General features: G+C 42.5%; 1 protein-coding gene and 1 long non-coding RNA gene across 3 annotated transcripts in view; both read left to right on the top strand.

Moving 5' to 3' along the window:
* CRPPA (CDP-L-ribitol pyrophosphorylase A) overlaps positions 1 to 2,858 on the top strand; it is a 117,772-nt gene extending 114,914 nt beyond the window's left edge. The window contains exon 10 of one of the 2 annotated variants that reach the window (XM_054191524.1): positions 217 to 2,858. In XM_054191524.1, the coding sequence (XP_054047499.1) occupies positions 217 to 321 (105 nt within the window). In that variant the 3' untranslated portion in view covers positions 322 to 2,858. The remainder of the gene's footprint in view (positions 1 to 216) is intronic. The other variant, XM_054191525.1, reaches the window with a different exon arrangement.
* Positions 2,859 to 13,379: 10,521 nt separating this feature from the next.
* The window catches only part of LOC128905429 (uncharacterized), a 36,259-nt gene continuing 30,350 nt past the window's right edge, over positions 13,380 to 19,288 (top strand). The window contains exon 1 of the long non-coding RNA XR_008464872.1: positions 13,380 to 13,435. This is a non-coding gene — a long non-coding RNA (uncharacterized LOC128905429). The remainder of the gene's footprint in view (positions 13,436 to 19,288) is intronic.

Genomic DNA, 19,288 nt, shown 5'->3' on the forward strand with positions numbered 1-19,288 from the left:
CATCATGGAAACTGGAAAATGGTTATTACTTCGAAATTGTGTTTCCTTAAAGTATATGTTTTAGAAGCTCTTCTTCTAATAAATGCAAATAAATGTGTTTTTTTTTCAACAACCATATGGTAATTTTGCATACTTGAAAATTGCTGTTAAATATTTACTTTTTCCACTTTTGTTAACATACTGTTTCCCCTACTCCTTTTTTTTTTTTTTTCCCAGGACCAGTTGCTGCTTCAGGAGACAGTAAATTCTGCCGCTGCTCTTATCATGGCATTAATAAAGGACAGAAACCCGGAGCTGATTGGGCAGCTGTTGGTAGCATAAGACCATAAGTCATGCGTAGCTTTTGGAAACGTTTCTTTTTCATCATCCATTCACCAAAGGTCTTGAATCATTTTACCCTTTGATGAAAACTGTGGATTTACGACATTTATTATTAAGATCTTTTAACAACATATTTTTGATACTTAAAATGGAAGTCTGATATTATGTATAAAGTGTAAAATGAAATACAAATCATTCTGAGATACACTGGGTACGTACTGTGAGGAATGATACTGAGACGTTTTTGTGAGGTACTGATCATTTAAGAAGGTGCAGAGAGGACACCAAAGCATTCAGTCTTCATGCCAAATTGTCTTTGACCATGCACGTGTACTGTGATCTAGGACTGCATGAATGAAATTTGATTCAAGGTAAAATAATTCTAAAGCACAGGTCTTGTTCTTTATATGAAATTATTTAAAAATTGCTGCTATTCCTATTAGTGAATGTAGAGTTCATTATTCAGTGTAGCCTTCCTGACATCAACAGAAATGCACATCGCAAGAAGTATTTGAAGGGTCACATCCCGTCCTCCATGTAATGAAGGTAACCTTGAAATAAAAAAGATGTGCATGGGGGCAATGAGGTGCTAAACCCCAGTTTTCCAGATGCGATACGCTCTGGCTGTAGCACTCCTTGGTGCTTCCCTTCTTCCAGTACCCATGTGCTGTCATTTCAAAGTAGCTCCAGTAGCTCCTCTGAGTCTCCTCTGAGTACTGTATTACACATACTCTTTGTGTTTGCATGTGTGTGTACGTATATGCATGTGTGTGCGTATGCATGCTTAAAGGAAGAGTTCAGACTGAAAAAAATGTTTCACAACCCAGTCTGTTGGGTTGGAAGATTCTGCTAGCTCATCTACAAGAATACGGTTTTCATCTCTTGCTGGCTAGCAGATGTATGGGTTAAATAGTAGTGGAGAGCGTTACGAGTTCAAACATACGCTACATTGATATTTGAGTGTGGAAAATTGGGACAGGAAGCTAAAATGATGAATGGTTATGTGGAGTATCTCCAACCACTAAGAGCAATACGACAAGAGGACAGTCTCTGAAAACACCTGTCCCTCCCTATGCATCAGAGTCAGGAATTCCAGCTTTCCTGCAACTTGTGAAGGGGCTAGGTTAGTGTCTTGTGTACCTGCCATGATTGGAACAGGGTCTTCAGGAAATATCCCCACCAGAAGTGTCCAGTGAGCCTACTCACTCTGTCATGAGCAAGAGCACTCAGAAGTTTCAGCAAGTTTCCCTCTGAAACCAGTATTCCTCCCCTTACTCCCACCGTGTCCCACTCCCTCTGGTGCTCAGACAAAGCTTAGGATAGCATGATCCGTGCTTGGTCCCCTTCCCCTTCTTCTTTCCCTTCACTATCTATATCTCTGTTTTAAACCCCTTTTAGAAGCTGATGTTGATCCCAAACTTCCTTCATTACACGATAAAATAAAGAGCTGTTTGTTAGCTGACTGTTCTGTATCCAAACCATACATTTTCTTCGGCACAGAAGTCATCCTAAGACAACTAACAAGCTTCTTGTGCATCGTCTGCTTTCTTCTTTGCTTCTCTCTCCTCTCTACTTTGATTAGTAATTTGTCCTTTTCTGGCATTGTACAACAGAAGCATTCATATTAGCTCTGTGTATGGCTATACAATAAGCATATTTTATTCATATATATATTCATGCCTCTTCATATGGAGAGTACACAAATAAATGAGGAACTAAAGAATTTATTATTGGTATTCATAATTTAACAGGACAGCTTTCACAAATAAGTTTTCTGAATTTGCTTTTACATTAATGAATTTGATGAAGGAATTTGTCTCACAGGCTTTTAAAAGACATGATGAAAGATGTCTCTTTGACTGTATTTTGTGATTCTTCTTCTCTTGAAGACTAAAGTACAATCCGTGATGTGTTTTCCCTGCATAATAATAAGGAAGTGACTTTAGAAAATCCTTTATGTTTTCGATCCACGCTAATTTATACATTGTGATACTGCCTTAGCATTGGATTGTGTGTAACTTGTTATTTGCTTAAACAACCCTTTACTTTGTAGGGTTGTTTTACTTAACCTCATTCTCTTAAAAGGATTTAAATCCAATTAAAAATGTTACTGCAATTAACTGCTGTAATGAAAAAATATATTGTGGTTATTTATGAACTTATTTTGAAATGAGAACAGACCATGCACAAAAAAGTAAGTTTCATCAAGGTCATCAAACATACTTAGTACTAATCTCAAATGGAAGATAATAAGCTTTATTAATATACTGCTAATCATTGCATTATGGATTTTTTTTATCTTCAACAGTCCTTTTAAATAATCTACAGACACTGAAAAATTTATTTTGCTGGAAGCAAATATAGCAACAACAGAACTACTAAAACAGATCATGAAATACTAGAACTGCAGTGAAAAAAAAAAAAGAAACTGGACTGTGATTAATGCTATTGTGTATCCAAACCAAATTTAAATGGTCTTTTGGATGATTGTTAATACTTACAATGGGAATAAAGATATAAAATGAAATTAAGAAACTAGTTGATTGTTTTTTTCTCTGTGCATAGCTTCTCACAAATAGCTATATACATGAGAAACTTGGCAGCCTTTTGTACGCATATGCTGTTTTGAATTTAACTAGTGAATCAGTCACCACCCATATTGCTTTGAACATTTGGACAGAGATAACACAGAGTAAATAAAAGCTCAGACTCTGCCAGCCTTGCTTACCTTACTCCTCAAACACTCTAATTAGTATTCCTTGGGTAGTGTTCATCAGAAAAGAGAATACAGAATATGGCTTTTCTTAACTGCAAAGTTGAGTGAATTAGATTTGTATTGAAACCAACACAATTCATGCAAAATCTGAAAATTAAATTACTTCATTTGTCTTAGATCGGTTGGCAGAAGAATTTCTAGTTACAATCTTTTTTTTCTTTAGCTTTCCGGGCTACCTAGCCAGAAAAAGATTCTGATGGTCCTCTAAAAAAGGCTGAAAGAATGAAAAGGATAGAAGACGGTGAAATTAAAAACAAAAGCAAAAAAGCCCAAAACCAAACCAAAAAGCAAATAGAAGCAAAATGAGATGTGACCCTATTGTAATCAGTGGCATGACTGTAATTGACTTTAAAATATCACAATGAAGCTTTTAGCTCATCTTGATAACTGATAATAGGCTGCAGAACAAAAAGTGTCTGCGTGCCTTGAAGCTTTTGGTGCATTCAGATTTGCACTTGTGTGACACCAGAGACACCTCCACAGTGCTCTTCTAGGCGCCATCCAAACAGAAGCTTCACAGGACACGTAAGGTTCCTGATTACTGCTTAGCACTTTTCCTGTCTGTAGGTCACTCCACTGGAGAAGGGTCATAGTTTGTTCTCCCTGTCTCAGACACTTCCCGCTGGCCGCTGCTTTTTGTTCTGGTTTTATTTCTGAAGAAAAGCACGTTTACTTACAGATAGGCAAAAGCTTTTGTATCTCTTATCTCATTCCTCTTCGTTTGTAATTTTGATCTGAAAAATGCTGGTTCATCTTATCAAGCATCCACCGAGATGTGCAGACAATGCATGCTTCCCTTTGTTCCTGTTGAGGAAGGTTTCGGGGATCAGGCATAGGCTCATGTTAACAGTGTTTCTGCGGGAGCCAGAATCCTGGGCAAGAGCTACCTTTGACCTGGCCCAGTGTGACTGCTCTGATGACTGGGGCATATAAATGGCTGATAGTTGTAAAAACTGTGTTACGGCATGAATTGAGCCCTTCAGAGCATTAGTAGTGCCTTGACCTTACGTTAAGATTTCTGATTATTCTCTCCGGTCCATCTGATAGATGCTCTAGTCTTATTCCTGTCTGACTGGAAAAAAAAAAGCAGTTATTAGATTGATTAATTCAGATGCATAGTTCAGTAGATGGTAGATTTTTCTCTTTGTGTAGGTAGTGAAAGAATGGTATTCAGAGGAATTTCCTCTTGTTTGTTTCAAAGATCGCTTACTGAAACCACAACTAATTCTCACTGAAACGGGGAGTGCTGCTGAGACTTGTAAAAAGAATAATATCTTTAAGGGCTCCCATTTGGAAAATCTGTCATGAAATACTAAGGTATAAATATGTATCTTATCTAGATCTTACAGAAATATATAATTATGATATAAAAAGCTCAACGATAACTACATTATTTAAAGCCAATCTTGAAAAGCTGAATTCTGAGAAACTGAGAAGCTGCTTTCATTGCTCCTGCCCAACGCAATCAGTCCAATCTTTTGCACCTGGTTTCGAATAATTTGTAATGTCACCCAGTTTGATGACTGAACGCCCTGCTCTGGGTGCCTCCAGTAGATACCAAGGCAAAGCACCAAAATGAGTTCAAAGCTGTGTGCCCCCAATGCCTTCCCTTTCAGCTTCAGCCTGGTAAGCGTTTATGATGTCTGTCTCCAACGGCCCATTCCTCGGCCCGGTTGTTCACCACAGTTCACTTTCTCTTCTGCTTCTGGCAAGCACCGAGGGAAAGAAGCAGTCGCCGACACTGCATTTTTCCCAGTGTAAGTCGATTTTGATTGGCAGGGCTGTAACGCACTTGTCAAATATACATTTTCCTTGGTTATTTCTTCCAGGAATACTCAATTCGTCCTGAGATATGAAACACCCAATTTCAGTGCCTGTGCTGAGGAAACAGTCTCAACTGTGAAAATACGTTTATGATAGAATATACTTGGCGTGCATACACCAACCTGGGGAGTAAAGTGGCATTTCTTAATATATTTATTCACAGGTTAATTGCAGTCTGCCTTTCAATTTTTGGATTGAAATGGATCTTGTCCTTCATCCTGCACATAATCCTGTCTCAGAAAATGAAATTATAATTCAGTTAAAATGCCACGACGCTGAATTATAATACAGTTGCAAAGATAAATGAGAGAGTAAGAGACTTGGACAAGCAAAAAAGTGATGTGAATTTAAATAAGATGGAGGAGCGAGGAGGCAAGAGAGAATATACCAGAGCTCCTCCAGATGGCAAAATCTGCAGGGGGACCCCTGGAATGGCACGATAGGCTGCGGGCTGCGGGCAGGAAAGCCTTCCAGGCTCAGTAGCGCCTGAGATGGCAGCTCGATAAGGCGTTGCCCTATTCAGCAGCCTTTTTAGATAATCGCCTCCCTTGGATAGTTATTTGTTGCTACTTCTGCATCTCTTTCTTTTTTATTACCCTGCCTCCTTGCCTTTGTTTCCTTGCCTCAGACTGGCCCTGTCACTTCAAATTTCATGTTTCCTTTCCATTTCAGCCATTCTTGTCTTCTCCCGCGCTCTTCTCCCATCCTTTCCCCTACTTCTGTTAGTTGTTCTTTCTCTCCCTATTTGTCACTCTCTTTCCATTCCTCCCAGCCCACCATCGTTGAAGGAGACGATTCTCCCCCCCTAACTCCCCTCCCTCCCCCTGCAAGCCAGGCCGTGGTCTGGCATCAGAAACCCTTCCTCGCTCCTGGATCAAGAACTGAGGCGTTTGGGCTTTGGCACCTCGGCGCTGCTCACAGCTGGGACCAAGAACAGATGTCACTTCCGCTGCCAGCTGCAGGCAGATGAGCAGCAGCTGCCCGAAGGGACAGACCTCCTGCATGGCAGCTGCTGGGCTGACACTTACTAGCTGGAGTCAGGCTGCAAGCAGAGCCATCCCGCTGAAGGGAAAATAATCTGCTCCAAGGTCAGGTCCCCCCACTTCAGTAGCCGAACTTGGGTTTGTAAAGTCAGCACCTAGTCAAGGAGCCGGATTTGCAAATCTATCAGAGCCTCGGCAACAACAAAAAGCGAAAGGAAAGAAAAGGAGCCAAATCCAGGTACGGCTTGCAGGCCTGGCGACTGGAAAAAGTGTGTTTTCACTTACTAACCAGTGGCTTTGCCAGCAGTTGCTCAGAGACAAAAAACGAGGAACCCCACGATGCTGTGTTAAGCAGTTCCTTTCCACAGCAGAGACACAGCCTGATTGAAACCCCATTGAAGTCAATGGGACTGAAAGTTCCTTGCAGTGCACTCAAGAATGCGTGGCATCTCCCTCCAGCCATCTCCAGCTAACTCATGCATAACCATGCTGGTTATGCCGTGTTGTTTTTTTTTTTTAATATTATTATTATTATTATTATTAATTTTTATTGTACTGCAGTTTTAAGTGTGTATTTATGCTGTGCTCAACTCCCTTGCCATTTGGTGGGGGAACATTATGGTCTTGATGAATGCCAACTATGTTTCTGGAGTTTAGTTGTGACTCCAGCTTAAGCATCCACAGGCATATGGTACGTGGGGTGATGGGGGCACTTCTAAAGGGCAGTTCAGTGTTTAAAATCTCTGTTTGAAGACTCATTCTGAATCCAGTGACAGCAGAGTAAGCCTAAAGGGATGATTTTGTGCTTGGTTTAAGCTCGTCTGCAGGGCTAGAAAAAGTCTTGGCCTCTTCTGGTTTTGTCCCTCTGTCCTGTACGCTAGCAAGGAGCTGCTGTGTAGCAGATCACTTGAGAAAGCTGAAAAACTAACTGTTACTTGGCTGGAAAATAACCCAGTGAGAAGTGATTAGCTTTCACCAGAGTCACCAGGTGGGACAGCTTTGGGGGAGGAGGTATGTCACGATTCCTGTTGCAAAGGGATGTGCTGGGGGCACGTAGGGCTGCAGCAACAGAGGCACAGATCAGCCTAAACTGCCGCTCAGCTGCACCCTTGGGGCACTCTTTTTTTAACTTTGCAGTCTGGGGTCCTGCCTATGTCGAGGGTGAGGTGAATATTTGTTATTCTAACACTGTTATGCCCCTTCTGCAGACGAGGGCATACGGGGAGGTGAAGCACGGGAGGGTCAGAGGCTGTATGTGGCTCCGCTGGCTGTCATGTGCAGGCTTTGTAGGCAGTGAAGTCAGCCCCGGTTGTGTGTTGTGACATGCAAGCCTCTCTGAAAATGATACATCTGAAAATGCTCAGAGGTGAACTGCATTCCAGACCGGTAGGTCAGGATAAGGAAAGGAAGGAAGGAAACGAGGTGTCTCTCACCCCTTCTGGGAGTGGCTGCTAGCACAGATCAAAGTACTCTTATGATGGATATTTCAAGAAAAGCTGCAAAATGCCTTGAGTGCACAGCACAAAAGGTGTATTACTTCGCCTTGGTTTGTTTTTTTTGTTTTTTTTCTTCTTCTTTAAAGCAATTGGCTTCACTGACTTCGGTATTTAATCCTGCTTTCCATCGTGCACCTTTGTGTAGGCAGCTCCACAGAAATCGAAGGTGCAGGATTTGTCCAAAGCTCTGCAACAGCGGAGCACAGTTACAGTGTAAGAACAGGCATTACAGTGGCAGCAATGCACCCTCTGGTGGTGTCCATCAATGTTTTATGAAAAATTTTCCCCAAGTTAACTAAAGACGAGCACTGCCCATGGCAGAGGAAGAGCCTGTATTTTACTCTCCATCTTCACTGCTTCCCAGCAGTGACAACCTGAGTTACTGAGACGGGCTGAAAAAATACCAAGCGTGGTGGGCTCTACAGCCATCAGCCCTGCATCAGCCCTTCCTTACGACTACAAAGTGAAATAACGAAGATGCGACTAGCTTAAAGAGGAGGCTGGAAAACACGCTGAGCATGTGGGTTAATGGAAAAAATGGGGATTCATGCTAATCAGGTTGCGTGGGTGGAGGATGGCAAAGCATTTGTTATCGGCTGGGACTGCCCCTGCCAGCACGTACCTGCCTCGGGCTGGATTCTTGGTAGCGGTTTTTGCAGCGGTTTTTCATTCCTCTGAAAACACACCCTGAGTAAGATCTGTTTCAGATTTCCAGAAAGCCCTAAAATACAGGCCAAATGGGCAAGTTCTGGGCAATTCTGTGTTCAAATTATGAATCTTCAACTGTTTTTTTGAATGAGAAATTATACTTTGATGAAAATCTCAACTTTCTTTTTTATTATTAATTTTTTTGAATCTTAAGCCCAATTTGATGAAAGCTTTATAAGCATCAGAAGAGTTTTAGAAAATAGCTGCACTGCACTATGCGGGCTGTGGTCAGTGACTCTGGTAAGCATTCATGAATGACTGGGGATTTTCAAAGTGGCATTAAGTGGGAAACAGGTAAATGTCATCTTATCCTATATTGGCAGCCTTATATGCAAATCTAAAAAAAAACACCAAAAAAGTGATTTTGAGTGTGAAGTAAAATGGGAAATAAAATTTCAGTAAGAAGCGACATCCGTTAGATTCAGTGAGGACGACAGAATGATTTCTACTCCATGATTATCATAAAGAAATATCCTCTAGAATGAATCTGATAATTTATGTTCCTTAGGTTTGTATTTTACCCCAAGAAAACAAGAATTAGATTAGAGGGATCCTTAGAGGATCTTTCGTGACTAAAATGCCGTATGTTACCTACTAATTGTGTGGAAGAAATCAAACTTGTCAAAAATTTTGTTGCAAGTAATAATGCCTTGCAAGTAAAACACAGCGCTGTTCAGTAGCTCTTTCATGCCCTCTGCAGTTAAAATGCTGTTTGTGCCTGTGCAGTCAAATTGTGTTTTTTCCTGGTTATGGAATGTCGTACCTAGGGTTAACGAAAACCTGTAGAGCAGTAAATACTGTCAGAAATTTTTTTTGTTGCCTGTAGGCTAGGTTGTGGCTTTTATTAATCACTCACATCTAGCAAGCATTGTGGTAAAGCAGCTGATCGTGTGCTTTCACAGTGGTACAGCAGGAGTCGAGAGCCCAGGAGTAGAGAGGGGTGCACTCCTGGACGAGATCTTTGCTGGTGCACACTAGGTTTCACTACACACATGCACCCATCTCTACGCAAGTTTGGATTTTTGTGCATATTTGCTGTCAGGTAGAAGTTATGTACAAATAGATGATCATATGAACTACTGAAAAAAAAGTCAGTTTCATAATTACATGTAACTTTTGTTTGCATCACTTTCAGATTGCGCATCACATTTAAGCACAGAAACGCATGAAACGATTAATCCTACTCAAAACAGTTATAAAAAAGAGGTGAGAAAAAGTGACTGATTTCAATTGATTGTACCTCCATTACATTAAACTAATTTCAAATAGACGTCTAACTTTTGGACATATAAAATTGTGTATAGTGAATCATACTGCTTCTGTTTACACTTGAAGACAAATGTGCAAGAGTGCATAAAAAAATTTAATTGGATGAGAGTAGAAATGGTCACCCAGACAAAAATAAGGACTGTGACTTCCTTTCTTATAGGTCCTACTCCAGCAAAGCATTTTAGCGTATATGCAACAAAGCATGTAATATTCATTATCCATGGAGATGCCTCATGTGCATGAAAATAAAAGTTAGTTAGAAGGTAGTCTGAGGAATATGTTCTTCCTTACTTCTACAGGGCCAGAGGAGGACAGTCCTGAAGTACTGAAGAAAAAGATCAATCCTGAAGTGCCAATGAAAAGGACTTTTGGGGAGGAAAGAATGTATGATCAAATTAAGCCAAAGAATTACTAACAACACTAACAGCAGTAGCAATAATAATAAAAATAATTAGAGGAGGCAAAAAAGTCAGCAATGCTGAGAGGATGATCTGCTGTTTAAAACATCAAAGATACGTTGTTTTTCCTACCAACGACATTTTTGAAGAGTGACTGCTCGTTACTGATTCTGGCATGGACTTCCAGCATGGACTAGAACAGGTCATTTCTCGCCTGTTCCCTCAGGTTCTCTACATATATATGTGCAATTGGAACAATAACACCTCCTGTAAGCTCTCGGGGCAACGGCTGTCGCTGTCATGTATGTTCATGTAGGTACAACACTTGGAATCAGACGCCGCTCTAGTTAAAGTATTTTCTGAAGAAACTAATATATCACTATAAATGCTTCGCTTTGGGTTTCTGATCTTGACTGAGACATTAATGTGCCAGCCACTTGTGAAACAGTGCCTCCTCTCCAAGGAACTTCATAGCCCAAATAAACAACACAAGGACACAAGCGCTGGAAAGAGACTGGAGAAAGCCAAGAAAGCAGTGGCTGCTTGAGGACAGACTAATTCCCAGGATGGTGAGGCCAATCGCAGTATCTCTCCCGCTGGATCACGCTGCTCTGTTTTCTTCCTATAAAAGAGGAAAGAGCATATGGTGCACGTGGTCCCAGGTTTAAAGTGCGGACATGAGGAGAGCTGGGTGCTAGTCCCGCTCAGGGGAAGACGGGCACTGGCAGCTCAGTAAACATCTCTATGCTTTAGCATCTCCCCCTGTGCAACGTGAATAATGGCTACTTCACAGCAGTCTGTGTACAGTGATTGCATTCATATTTATGATGTCCTTTGTAAATTGAAAACCATAAAAGCTTAAAAGTGCTGTCTTGTAAAATTTATTACTGCTGAGATGATACTTTAGTGGTGGAAACACCTCTGTGTATCAGGGAACCCTTGATTAACCAGTTGAACCGTGGAAATCTCTCTTTGCCTGCATTCATTTTTCAGTGGCTCTAGAGATAATAGGTGGTATTACTCATGTACCTGAAATACAGGCAAGGACCTTGGACCACAGAATTTATCAGTGTATTAAAATTATCCAGCCATGTTTCTCATTTGACTCATTTGATTTTGTGCAATAGATTTACGAATGCTCATCCCTGTTTATGTTCTGCATCAGCAACGTGAATTGAGCTGAAATCCCTCTTGGGCGGGCCTGGGAGTGTCACTCAGACCGATTACTCTGCTATTAAGAACTGTGGCGTTTTTTCGAAAGCATTTAATAGAGGAAATTGTGCTTCCAACCTCTGTGTGCAGTGCCAGGGAGGCAAGGCCTGTCAGGGTGTGTTCACTGCCCCAGGCCCGGAGCACGCTCCCGGCAGCAGCCTGGGGCCTGCTGGAGGCCGGCGTGCTCCCTCCTGCCTGAGGAGAGGGCCGGGGGACAGGCCGGGGACAGGCAGCCTGGCAGCCGTTTCCAGGCCGAGCCTCCTTCTTCATCCCCACACGGGGTATGCTGCAGGGGCATTATCAACGTCTTGTCAACAACCTGGACGAGGGGATCGAGTGCACCCTCAGTAAGTTTGCCGACCACACCGTGTTGCCGGGGGAACGTAGACCTGCTTGAGGGTAAAGATTCTACAGAGGAATCTGGACAGGCTGGATCGATGGGCCGAGGCCAATGGTATGAGGTTCCACAAGGCCAAGCGCAAGCGCTGGGTCCTGCACTTGGGTCACAACAACCCCACTCAGCGCTACAGGCTTGAGGAAGAGTGGCTGGAGAGCTGCCTGGCAGAAAAGGACCTGGGGGTGATGGCTGACAGCCAGCTAAATATGAGCCAGCAGCGTGCCCAGGTGGCCAAGGCGGCCAACAGCATCCTGGCCTGTATCAGAAATAGTGTGGCCAGCAGGAGCAGGGAAGTGATCATCCTCCTGTACCGACACTGGTGAGGCCCCACCTGGAATACTGTGTCCTGTTTTGGGCCCCTTACTGCAAGAAAGACAATGAGGTGCTGGAGCGTGTCCAGAGAAGGACAACGAAGCTGGTGAAAGGTCTGGAGCATGAGTCTTATGAGGAGCAGCTGAGGGAGCTGGGGTTGTTCAGCCTGGAGAAAAGGAGGCTGAGGGGAGACCTTATCGCTCTTCTGAAAGGAGGTTGCAGCGAGGTGGGGGTCGGTCTCTTCTCCCAAGTAACAAGTGATAGGACAAGAGGAAATGGCCTCAAGTTGCACCAGGGGAGGCTTAGATTGGATATTAGGAAAAATTTCTTCACTGAAAGGGTTATCAAGCATTGGAACAGGCTGCCCAGGGAAGTGGTTGAGTCACTGCTCCTGGAGCTATTTGAAAGACAGGTAGATGTGGTGCTTAGGGACATGGTTTAGTGGTGTTTCTGGCAGTGTTACGTTAATGGTTGGACTTGATCTTAAAGGTCCCTTCCAACCTAGATAATCCTACAATTCTATGATTATACCCACATCCTGACCCTCACCCCAGCTCGGCCCGTCCCCGGGGCAGTGCAGCGGCCCTCAGCAGGGAATAGTCCCCACATCCTGCTTCACTGCCGCCTGCTCTCTGCCCAGGGGGAGAGGCCGACATTTGGTAGGATGAGGAGGAGAAAACCCTTGGGAATCTTCCACCTGAATGAATTTTTAGGAAGAAAACAGCGTCTACAAAGTCGAAAAGATCCATGGAACCAAACCATAATATTTCAGGTTTTTTTAGCTGACTTAAAACACATGGGCTTAAATCGATCCACCAAAGCCACTGCCTTGCATTTCTTTATCACTGTGCAGACCTCAGAGGAGAGCAGCTCAGGTCCTCATCCCCATTCCCATGGGGGTCCCCAGCCAAGTACCTGGAGGATGCCATCTTCCACAGGGCGGAGCGGACTTCCCTCGGAAGCAAGCTGTGAGCGGAAGGCTTGAAGGCACACAACTCTGGACTCTTTGTGAAAGACATTCAGCTGGGAAGGCGACTCCATAAGAAAGATGTGGCAGATATTCCTCCCATAAGGCAATATGCTGTCATATGGAAATGCATTTTAATACTGGTTTAAGACAAAGCGTTTGAAACCGGCTGCATTTAGATGCTGAACTATGTTTTACTTTGATTAAAAATACTTAAACAGACTTTTTTTAAATTTCCTTTTTCTCTCACTAGTCATACCAAGAAAAAAAAAAGCATATGGCTTCGCTTTTTGGCTTTGATTTAAGTTAAAGATATTCAAGTGTCAGAATTCATGGCGGGACAAAAAAAACCCCAAACCCTTGTGTGTCCCTCGGTGTCCCTCCGCTCTCACCGCAGAGCGGTAACAGGGTGACATGATGGAGAGGTGGGCTCCGGGGCAGGAGGAGGGGGCTCTACCCCAAGAACATGCAGAAAATCAGATCCCTGGAAGCACCTGAGATCTGTTAAGAAACGGGGTGAAACTCTAAAACGCCGAGCAAGAGGAGAGAAAGTAGGTGATGACGGCATTAAGGTTGTTCCTGTGATAAACATCCAGCGTTATTCCTTAACAGCCTTTTCAGCGGGATACTCCTCTGGTTAACGTGCCGGTGATAACTGCAGGGGACAGGAAGGGAAGAGGCTTGGAAGCAGGGAGAGGCAGAGGGGCGGCGGGCAGCAGAGGGAGTCTAACACCAGGAATGGCGGGGGAGCGCGGCGGCGGCTCGGCAGCAGGTAACTGCCGTTCGTAAAGCACACGTTTCCATCTATTGAACTTTTTAGCAACTTAACTCTAGGAGGTATGATATATACGCTGTAAATGATGAAGGTTAGTTAATGGATTTACCTAATGTAAAGTAAAGTAGTTTACGGTATTATGAAGTGAAGGGGGGGGGGAGAAAAAATGGTCTCCTGACACTGACATTCCAATGTTCAGGATGCAGACTTGCAGCTGTGGAACGTGAGCCTAAAAATCTCTGCTGGTTGATATAGTCAGTCAATCCTAGGCTTCACAGATAGCTAGACGGAGCTTAAAATGTGGAGAAACAAGGGATTGTGTTGTTCAGCCAATCCCACACTGATTTTTTATTTTTTTTTTTAAATGAAACTTATGATAATAAATTGTCTTAAAAATAAAGTCATACAATTACGTATTAATGGCTAGCAATAAAGCCAACAAGGGCTGTTGATACATTTTTGTTCAATACTAAAGTACTTATTCTCTGGTTCTCACTTGTCGTTTTTTAAGATAGCAGAAGGTGTGGGCTCTTCCCAAGCGAGTGGAGTGGAGTGTTGTGAATGGCAGTCTAAAGCCAAGGGAGTTGCACCTGGTGCGTAGCTTTGGGAAACAATTACCAGCTCCGCAACTGCCAGGACCAAGCAGAGACTGAGGGAGCTGCAGTAGTTCCCTGTGATCTCTGTCTGGCAGACACTGAACGTGTGTGCACATGCACAAAGGCACGTTCAGAATTGCACCTGCACACATGTTAATTTATAGGTCCTGTGTTTAAGCCAAGGACAGTCGGTTTTATTCTCAGTTGTCACCAACCTCTTTTTTTTTTTTTTTTCTTCACTGTTTGTTGTATCCGCTTACCTCTTCTTTTAAGCAGTAGTGCTACAGGTACGAATAACAAGCGCCTCACGCTGGTTCAGAGAAGATTCGTAGATCTTAACAAGCTGACTGGACTCCTTTGCCGAATGTTAAAGTTGTCTAATGACTTACATGTAATATGTTTGAATATCATTTAGGTAACAGATCCTTTTAAAGACTGCATCCAGTTTAAGTGTTGCCTGCTAGCAGGGAAAATATTCTGAAAATAGAAAATATTCTGGCTGTATCAGCTTGCCGTATTCTTGATCACTCGTATTAGATTAAATACAAGTGCTGATAAATGAAAAAGACTCCTTTTCTCCGCCCATTTGTGAGAACACACAACGCTCTTCAGACAGGCTTTTTTCAGATTTCACACATTTTACCCAGACAGTCAGCTCTTTCCAATTATTCTGACCTTTTTGAGACATAGAGATTGAAATTTTTCACTAGTTACTGTTAGCATTAGCTTAAACAAGTACATAATAAAACATTTAATTATCAGTGGCTCATATGTAACACTTTTCTTGTGAAGATCCTGAAGTACTTTATAAACATTCATTAAAGGTGACAGCAAGAAATGTGCAATAGCTAGGGAGAGCTTGTTCCTGTTTTGCTGAGAGACATCATATCTTAGTCTCTGTTTACCCACAGCCTTAACAGTGAGATAACACAATTACACCTCTCCTGCAGGACAGAAGCACACATTCTGCTACTGCCTCCGCCCCATCTCTCTTTACAACAGTTTTCTCCTGTGACCATCCTTTCCATAATAGCTGATTGGCTATTTTCTGTGGAAGACTGACAATTCAGCTGGTTTAAGGATTTGCCTAGGTGCCACATTAAAAAAAAATAAAAAATTTACTAAGTTTGGATCCCAGGTACTCCAACTAAAATCGATAGTGTCCACATTAAAGATCAGAAGGTAACTCCAGATTTAACTCGTAAAGCAGTGCACAGTGTACCTATCACTTTGCATATACTATTCATAGAAAGAGAAAACACCTGCTGAAGTTGTGACTTCCAGTATTTTCAGTTATCGACAGTCCAGTGAAGGTCCCCTGAAGTGGGCAGTTTTGACCACCTGGAGTCAAGTAAACAAACTGTTCATGGAGCACCACTAGTCTGCACACTAACACGAGGACAGATTGAAAACAACTGAGGAATCTCAGCTCTCTGGGTGCAGGGCTGAAAAGGGTTGCATATACAAGAGAAATAAATGGCAGCAAAAAGAAGACATGCCTAGGTACACCACAGAAACCCGGTGGTCCAGCCATACTATACAAAGAGTTGTCTTGTGAAGGCTTTAAACGATATCCACCAAACAAATCAGCTTCCTGCATATTGTACTGGGCTTGCTCTTATAAGCACTACCTTCTGCAAATCTTATTAGCTCACGCGCAACACAGGTCTGACACGATTGCGTTAATTTGATTCTTCTATTAGCCTGGCTTCTGTTACTTGTGATCTCTCTGCAACATGTTCCTTTGCGTGGTATAGAAGAAAAGGAGCAGAAACCAACAAACAGCTGGTTGCACAACCCTGAAAAGCCTGGATAGAGTCCTCATGGGGAGGTAACTTAGAAGGACATTGATGTGGTAAATAACTGTGGTTTTTCTCCTCAGGAACAGAGGGTCAATCCATTCCTTGTAAATCTACAAAATTGTTTGAGAGAAGTATTGATTCCTGCATCAGTTTCTCCTCTTTGGAACAGTCCAAACCCCTTAAATTTTGGCCACTTTCTCAGGTCCAAAAGGATAACAAGAGCAGAAGTTTTGACAAACAGTCCAAGGTATTTTATCAATCAGATTTACTCCTAAGGGACAGAGACCAAGAAACTTCATAGCTCAGCAGTGGGTAGTGAAAACATTGTGCTCTTGTCTTTTGAAGTGGAACAGGAATGAAGTCTCACATACAGTAGTCTCCAAGCAGGTTACTATAGGAAGAATGAAAGCCCTAAGACAAAAGCTTATGGATTGTTTTGGCTGACTTACCACGCTGTAGGGATTTCCATACTTTAGAGAACTGTGCACAGTTCAGGGCTAAAAACTAACAGTAGCTTTAGGGATACATATCAGGGAGGGAGAGAATGGGAGGTGCACTACCAGCGCTTACCACTGCACACACTTCTCAGAACAGAGAAAGCCTTCTGGTCATTCCTGGTCAGGTGCTCTTATTTCCAGATTGTATCTCAGCCTCAGCTGCATGTCCTGCTGGCCAAACTCCCTTATGCTGCACCAGCTGCAAAGCTCCTCTTCATTTCACAGGCAGCTGTTGTCAGCCTCAAATCCATCCTCTCCAGGCCCATACCTTTCATGAGGTTCAGATTTGCTTTTCCCATGCGAGGGCTCTTTCCTACCCCTGATTTCCTTTTTCTGATCTTCTTTGAATTGAAAAATCTCATTGACCCCGGTTTTCACGGGAGACCAGAAACATCCTCTGGAAACTCCCTCTTCTATTTCCTAGAATAATACTGTCCGCACCCTTAAGTTTTTCCCTTCCCTGCCCTACAGTATCAGAGACGAGTCCTTTTCCAGCTGGTACAGCTTACTCACCAACTACATGTGGAAGGGACCCTCAATTACAAGGTGCCCTGAGCTTCCGAGCTGCTTTACTGTCAACACAAGTCCATTCTGATCGTTAAGTAAACTTACAGGTACATCAACAGGTGCTGTTATAATCGAAGAAATATTTGAATTTAGAGCCAAATCCCGGTAAAAAATACCTGCACAAAGATTGCATACCTTATATATAGTATGCACATGCATATTTATCTATATATAAAATGTATGTTGTGTGGATGCAAATATATGCATATATATATATTTTTGCATTTTAATATCTATATTATAAACCTAGGAGAAACACGTGTAAACAATATGCAGTTTGGGGAATGAGAATAAAACCTATCAATATTTAAGATGTTAACGTTTAAAACCAGACTGCAGGTGAGTAATAAAAGAGGCACCTTCATCAGACATGTTCGCAAATATAATGATAACCTAAGTCTGATTAAGCCAGATGTCGAACATGAAAGAGCAGGCAGGAAGGTTCAGGAGGCTGAGAACAAACATGAAGAGACCAGGATCTGAAAGGCCATGAAGAGCGAACTATGTTGAAAATGCGATAGTTAAACCTGAGTTACGCTGAATAAGCTCCAGTTTCTTATTTGAATGCTTTGTGGGCGGACCAACACAAAATGTTTACTCTCTAGACTTGGCAGGCTGTTATCTTTCACCTAACGACAACTTGCTGAGGCAATTAAAAACTGCATTGACAACACTGAACAGACAAAGTCGGCAAACATTTTTTCCCCAGCAGTAGTTTGGTTTTTTTTCTCTCACCAGTCCATAATGCTGTCATAGTATTTGCAAAATGAGGAGGTGTGTGGGGGGGTACGGCACAGTGCTGTATTACTCAGTCCTTTTCTTAAGGTTTGTGAGATCTAGAAAACCATATGCCAGGCAGAGTAGAAGATAGCTGACATGGCTTATTGCATGGCTCTGAAGAGATCTGCCTTTGTACCACCATGTGGGTACAAAAGCCTATTTATTGTGCAGGACTCTATGTCCCGCACTGTGTCTTCCTCTGTATCCCTTTCCATTTCTTTAGGCGACCCTATAAAATGACTAAGATTTGATTATTAAATGCATTATAGCAGAACTACAAAGTATGTAATAGTTTGATTTCATGAACCTTTATTTTCTTGGTTAGGGGCTTTCTACTGTACCTATAAGGGGGACCTGATCCAAAAACACACCTGAGCCAGCAGAAGGACTTTTCAGGTCTTCAAAGGGCAGCAGATCAGTTCTCAAGGTCAGCGAGATGATTAGTCTCAAATTCAGTGTTTTTGTACAGGCAGTCGCTGATTTTCAGTCCTCCTGTCTTACAATGAGGAAAAGTATTGTCATGTAGGACAAAGTGCCTCGCTCAGCTGATAAGGAATGTTTCAAAGAAGGAATCCTTTCTGTTCAAACCAACTCTGCATTTCTCATGTACGCTTCCAAATGATTCTTTGGCCCCATTCTCCCCCACAAGTTTGGTTTGCAGAAGGTACTGCAGATCCCTGCTAGTGCTGGCAGTGTGAGCCGATCTGCCCAGCCTGGCTGCAGCAGGAGCCACCTCACTGCCACATGATGCTGTGGTCACTAACAGGGGAACCACACTCCTGGGAGATTTGAGCTTGTGGGGAACAGAGAAGGCTGAGAATCAGTGGCGACCCAGAAAGGCAGAAAGAAAACCAGAAAATACTGAAAACCTCTAAATGAATTTAACCAGACTTCAAAATGCGTTCATTTCAAATGGTGGGCTCTGAGTCATCTAGTTCATCACCTAAACGGCTTCACCCCATTGTTAGTTATTACCCTGTCACTGTGATTTATATAATGAATGAAAACTTTTTTTTTCAGCATTTGCCTAAATGCTCCTGTTCCATTTCAACTAGCTATTTGCTAAATCATCTTTTTGTACACAGTAATTGATCAAGATAGGATCTGTGTTTGAAACAATGGGAGAGCTCTTTATGTTACTTAAATAGTGTTATTTTGCAATTATGATTTCCTTAGATGCATCCTGTCTTATTCTGAACCTAATCTAAGGTCTGGCTGAAAACTTTTAGCACCCATTCCTAGCCATCTCCAACTGCCAAATTGAAAAACCTTCACCTGGGTTTAGAAGTTCAGCTTTTTTATATAACACTAATCATAGTGGTTAGTTAATAAACAGCTCCATTCACTGTTTTCTTTTCTACCCTATGTCTATTCCAGTAATATCTATTGGAAATTTTCTAATGGAATGGTCTATCTGGAACTGCTAATTGAAGAAAACTAGTTCACTGCCTCTAGAACGCTGAACACCAAAGGCCTTGCATTTCTCAAACCCCGAGCAGTAGAAAGTCCAGTTTGAAAGCTGCTGGCTTCACAGGTTTGTTCATCAGGGCCTACTCCCAGCTGGCTGGAAGCCCTCTGAGTCCCAGCCATTAGTCCTGCTCTTTGCAC

Source organism: Rissa tridactyla, chromosome 2, assembly GCF_028500815.1.
Source record: "Rissa tridactyla isolate bRisTri1 chromosome 2, bRisTri1.patW.cur.20221130, whole genome shotgun sequence".
NCBI lineage: Eukaryota > Metazoa > Chordata > Aves > Charadriiformes > Laridae > Rissa > Rissa tridactyla.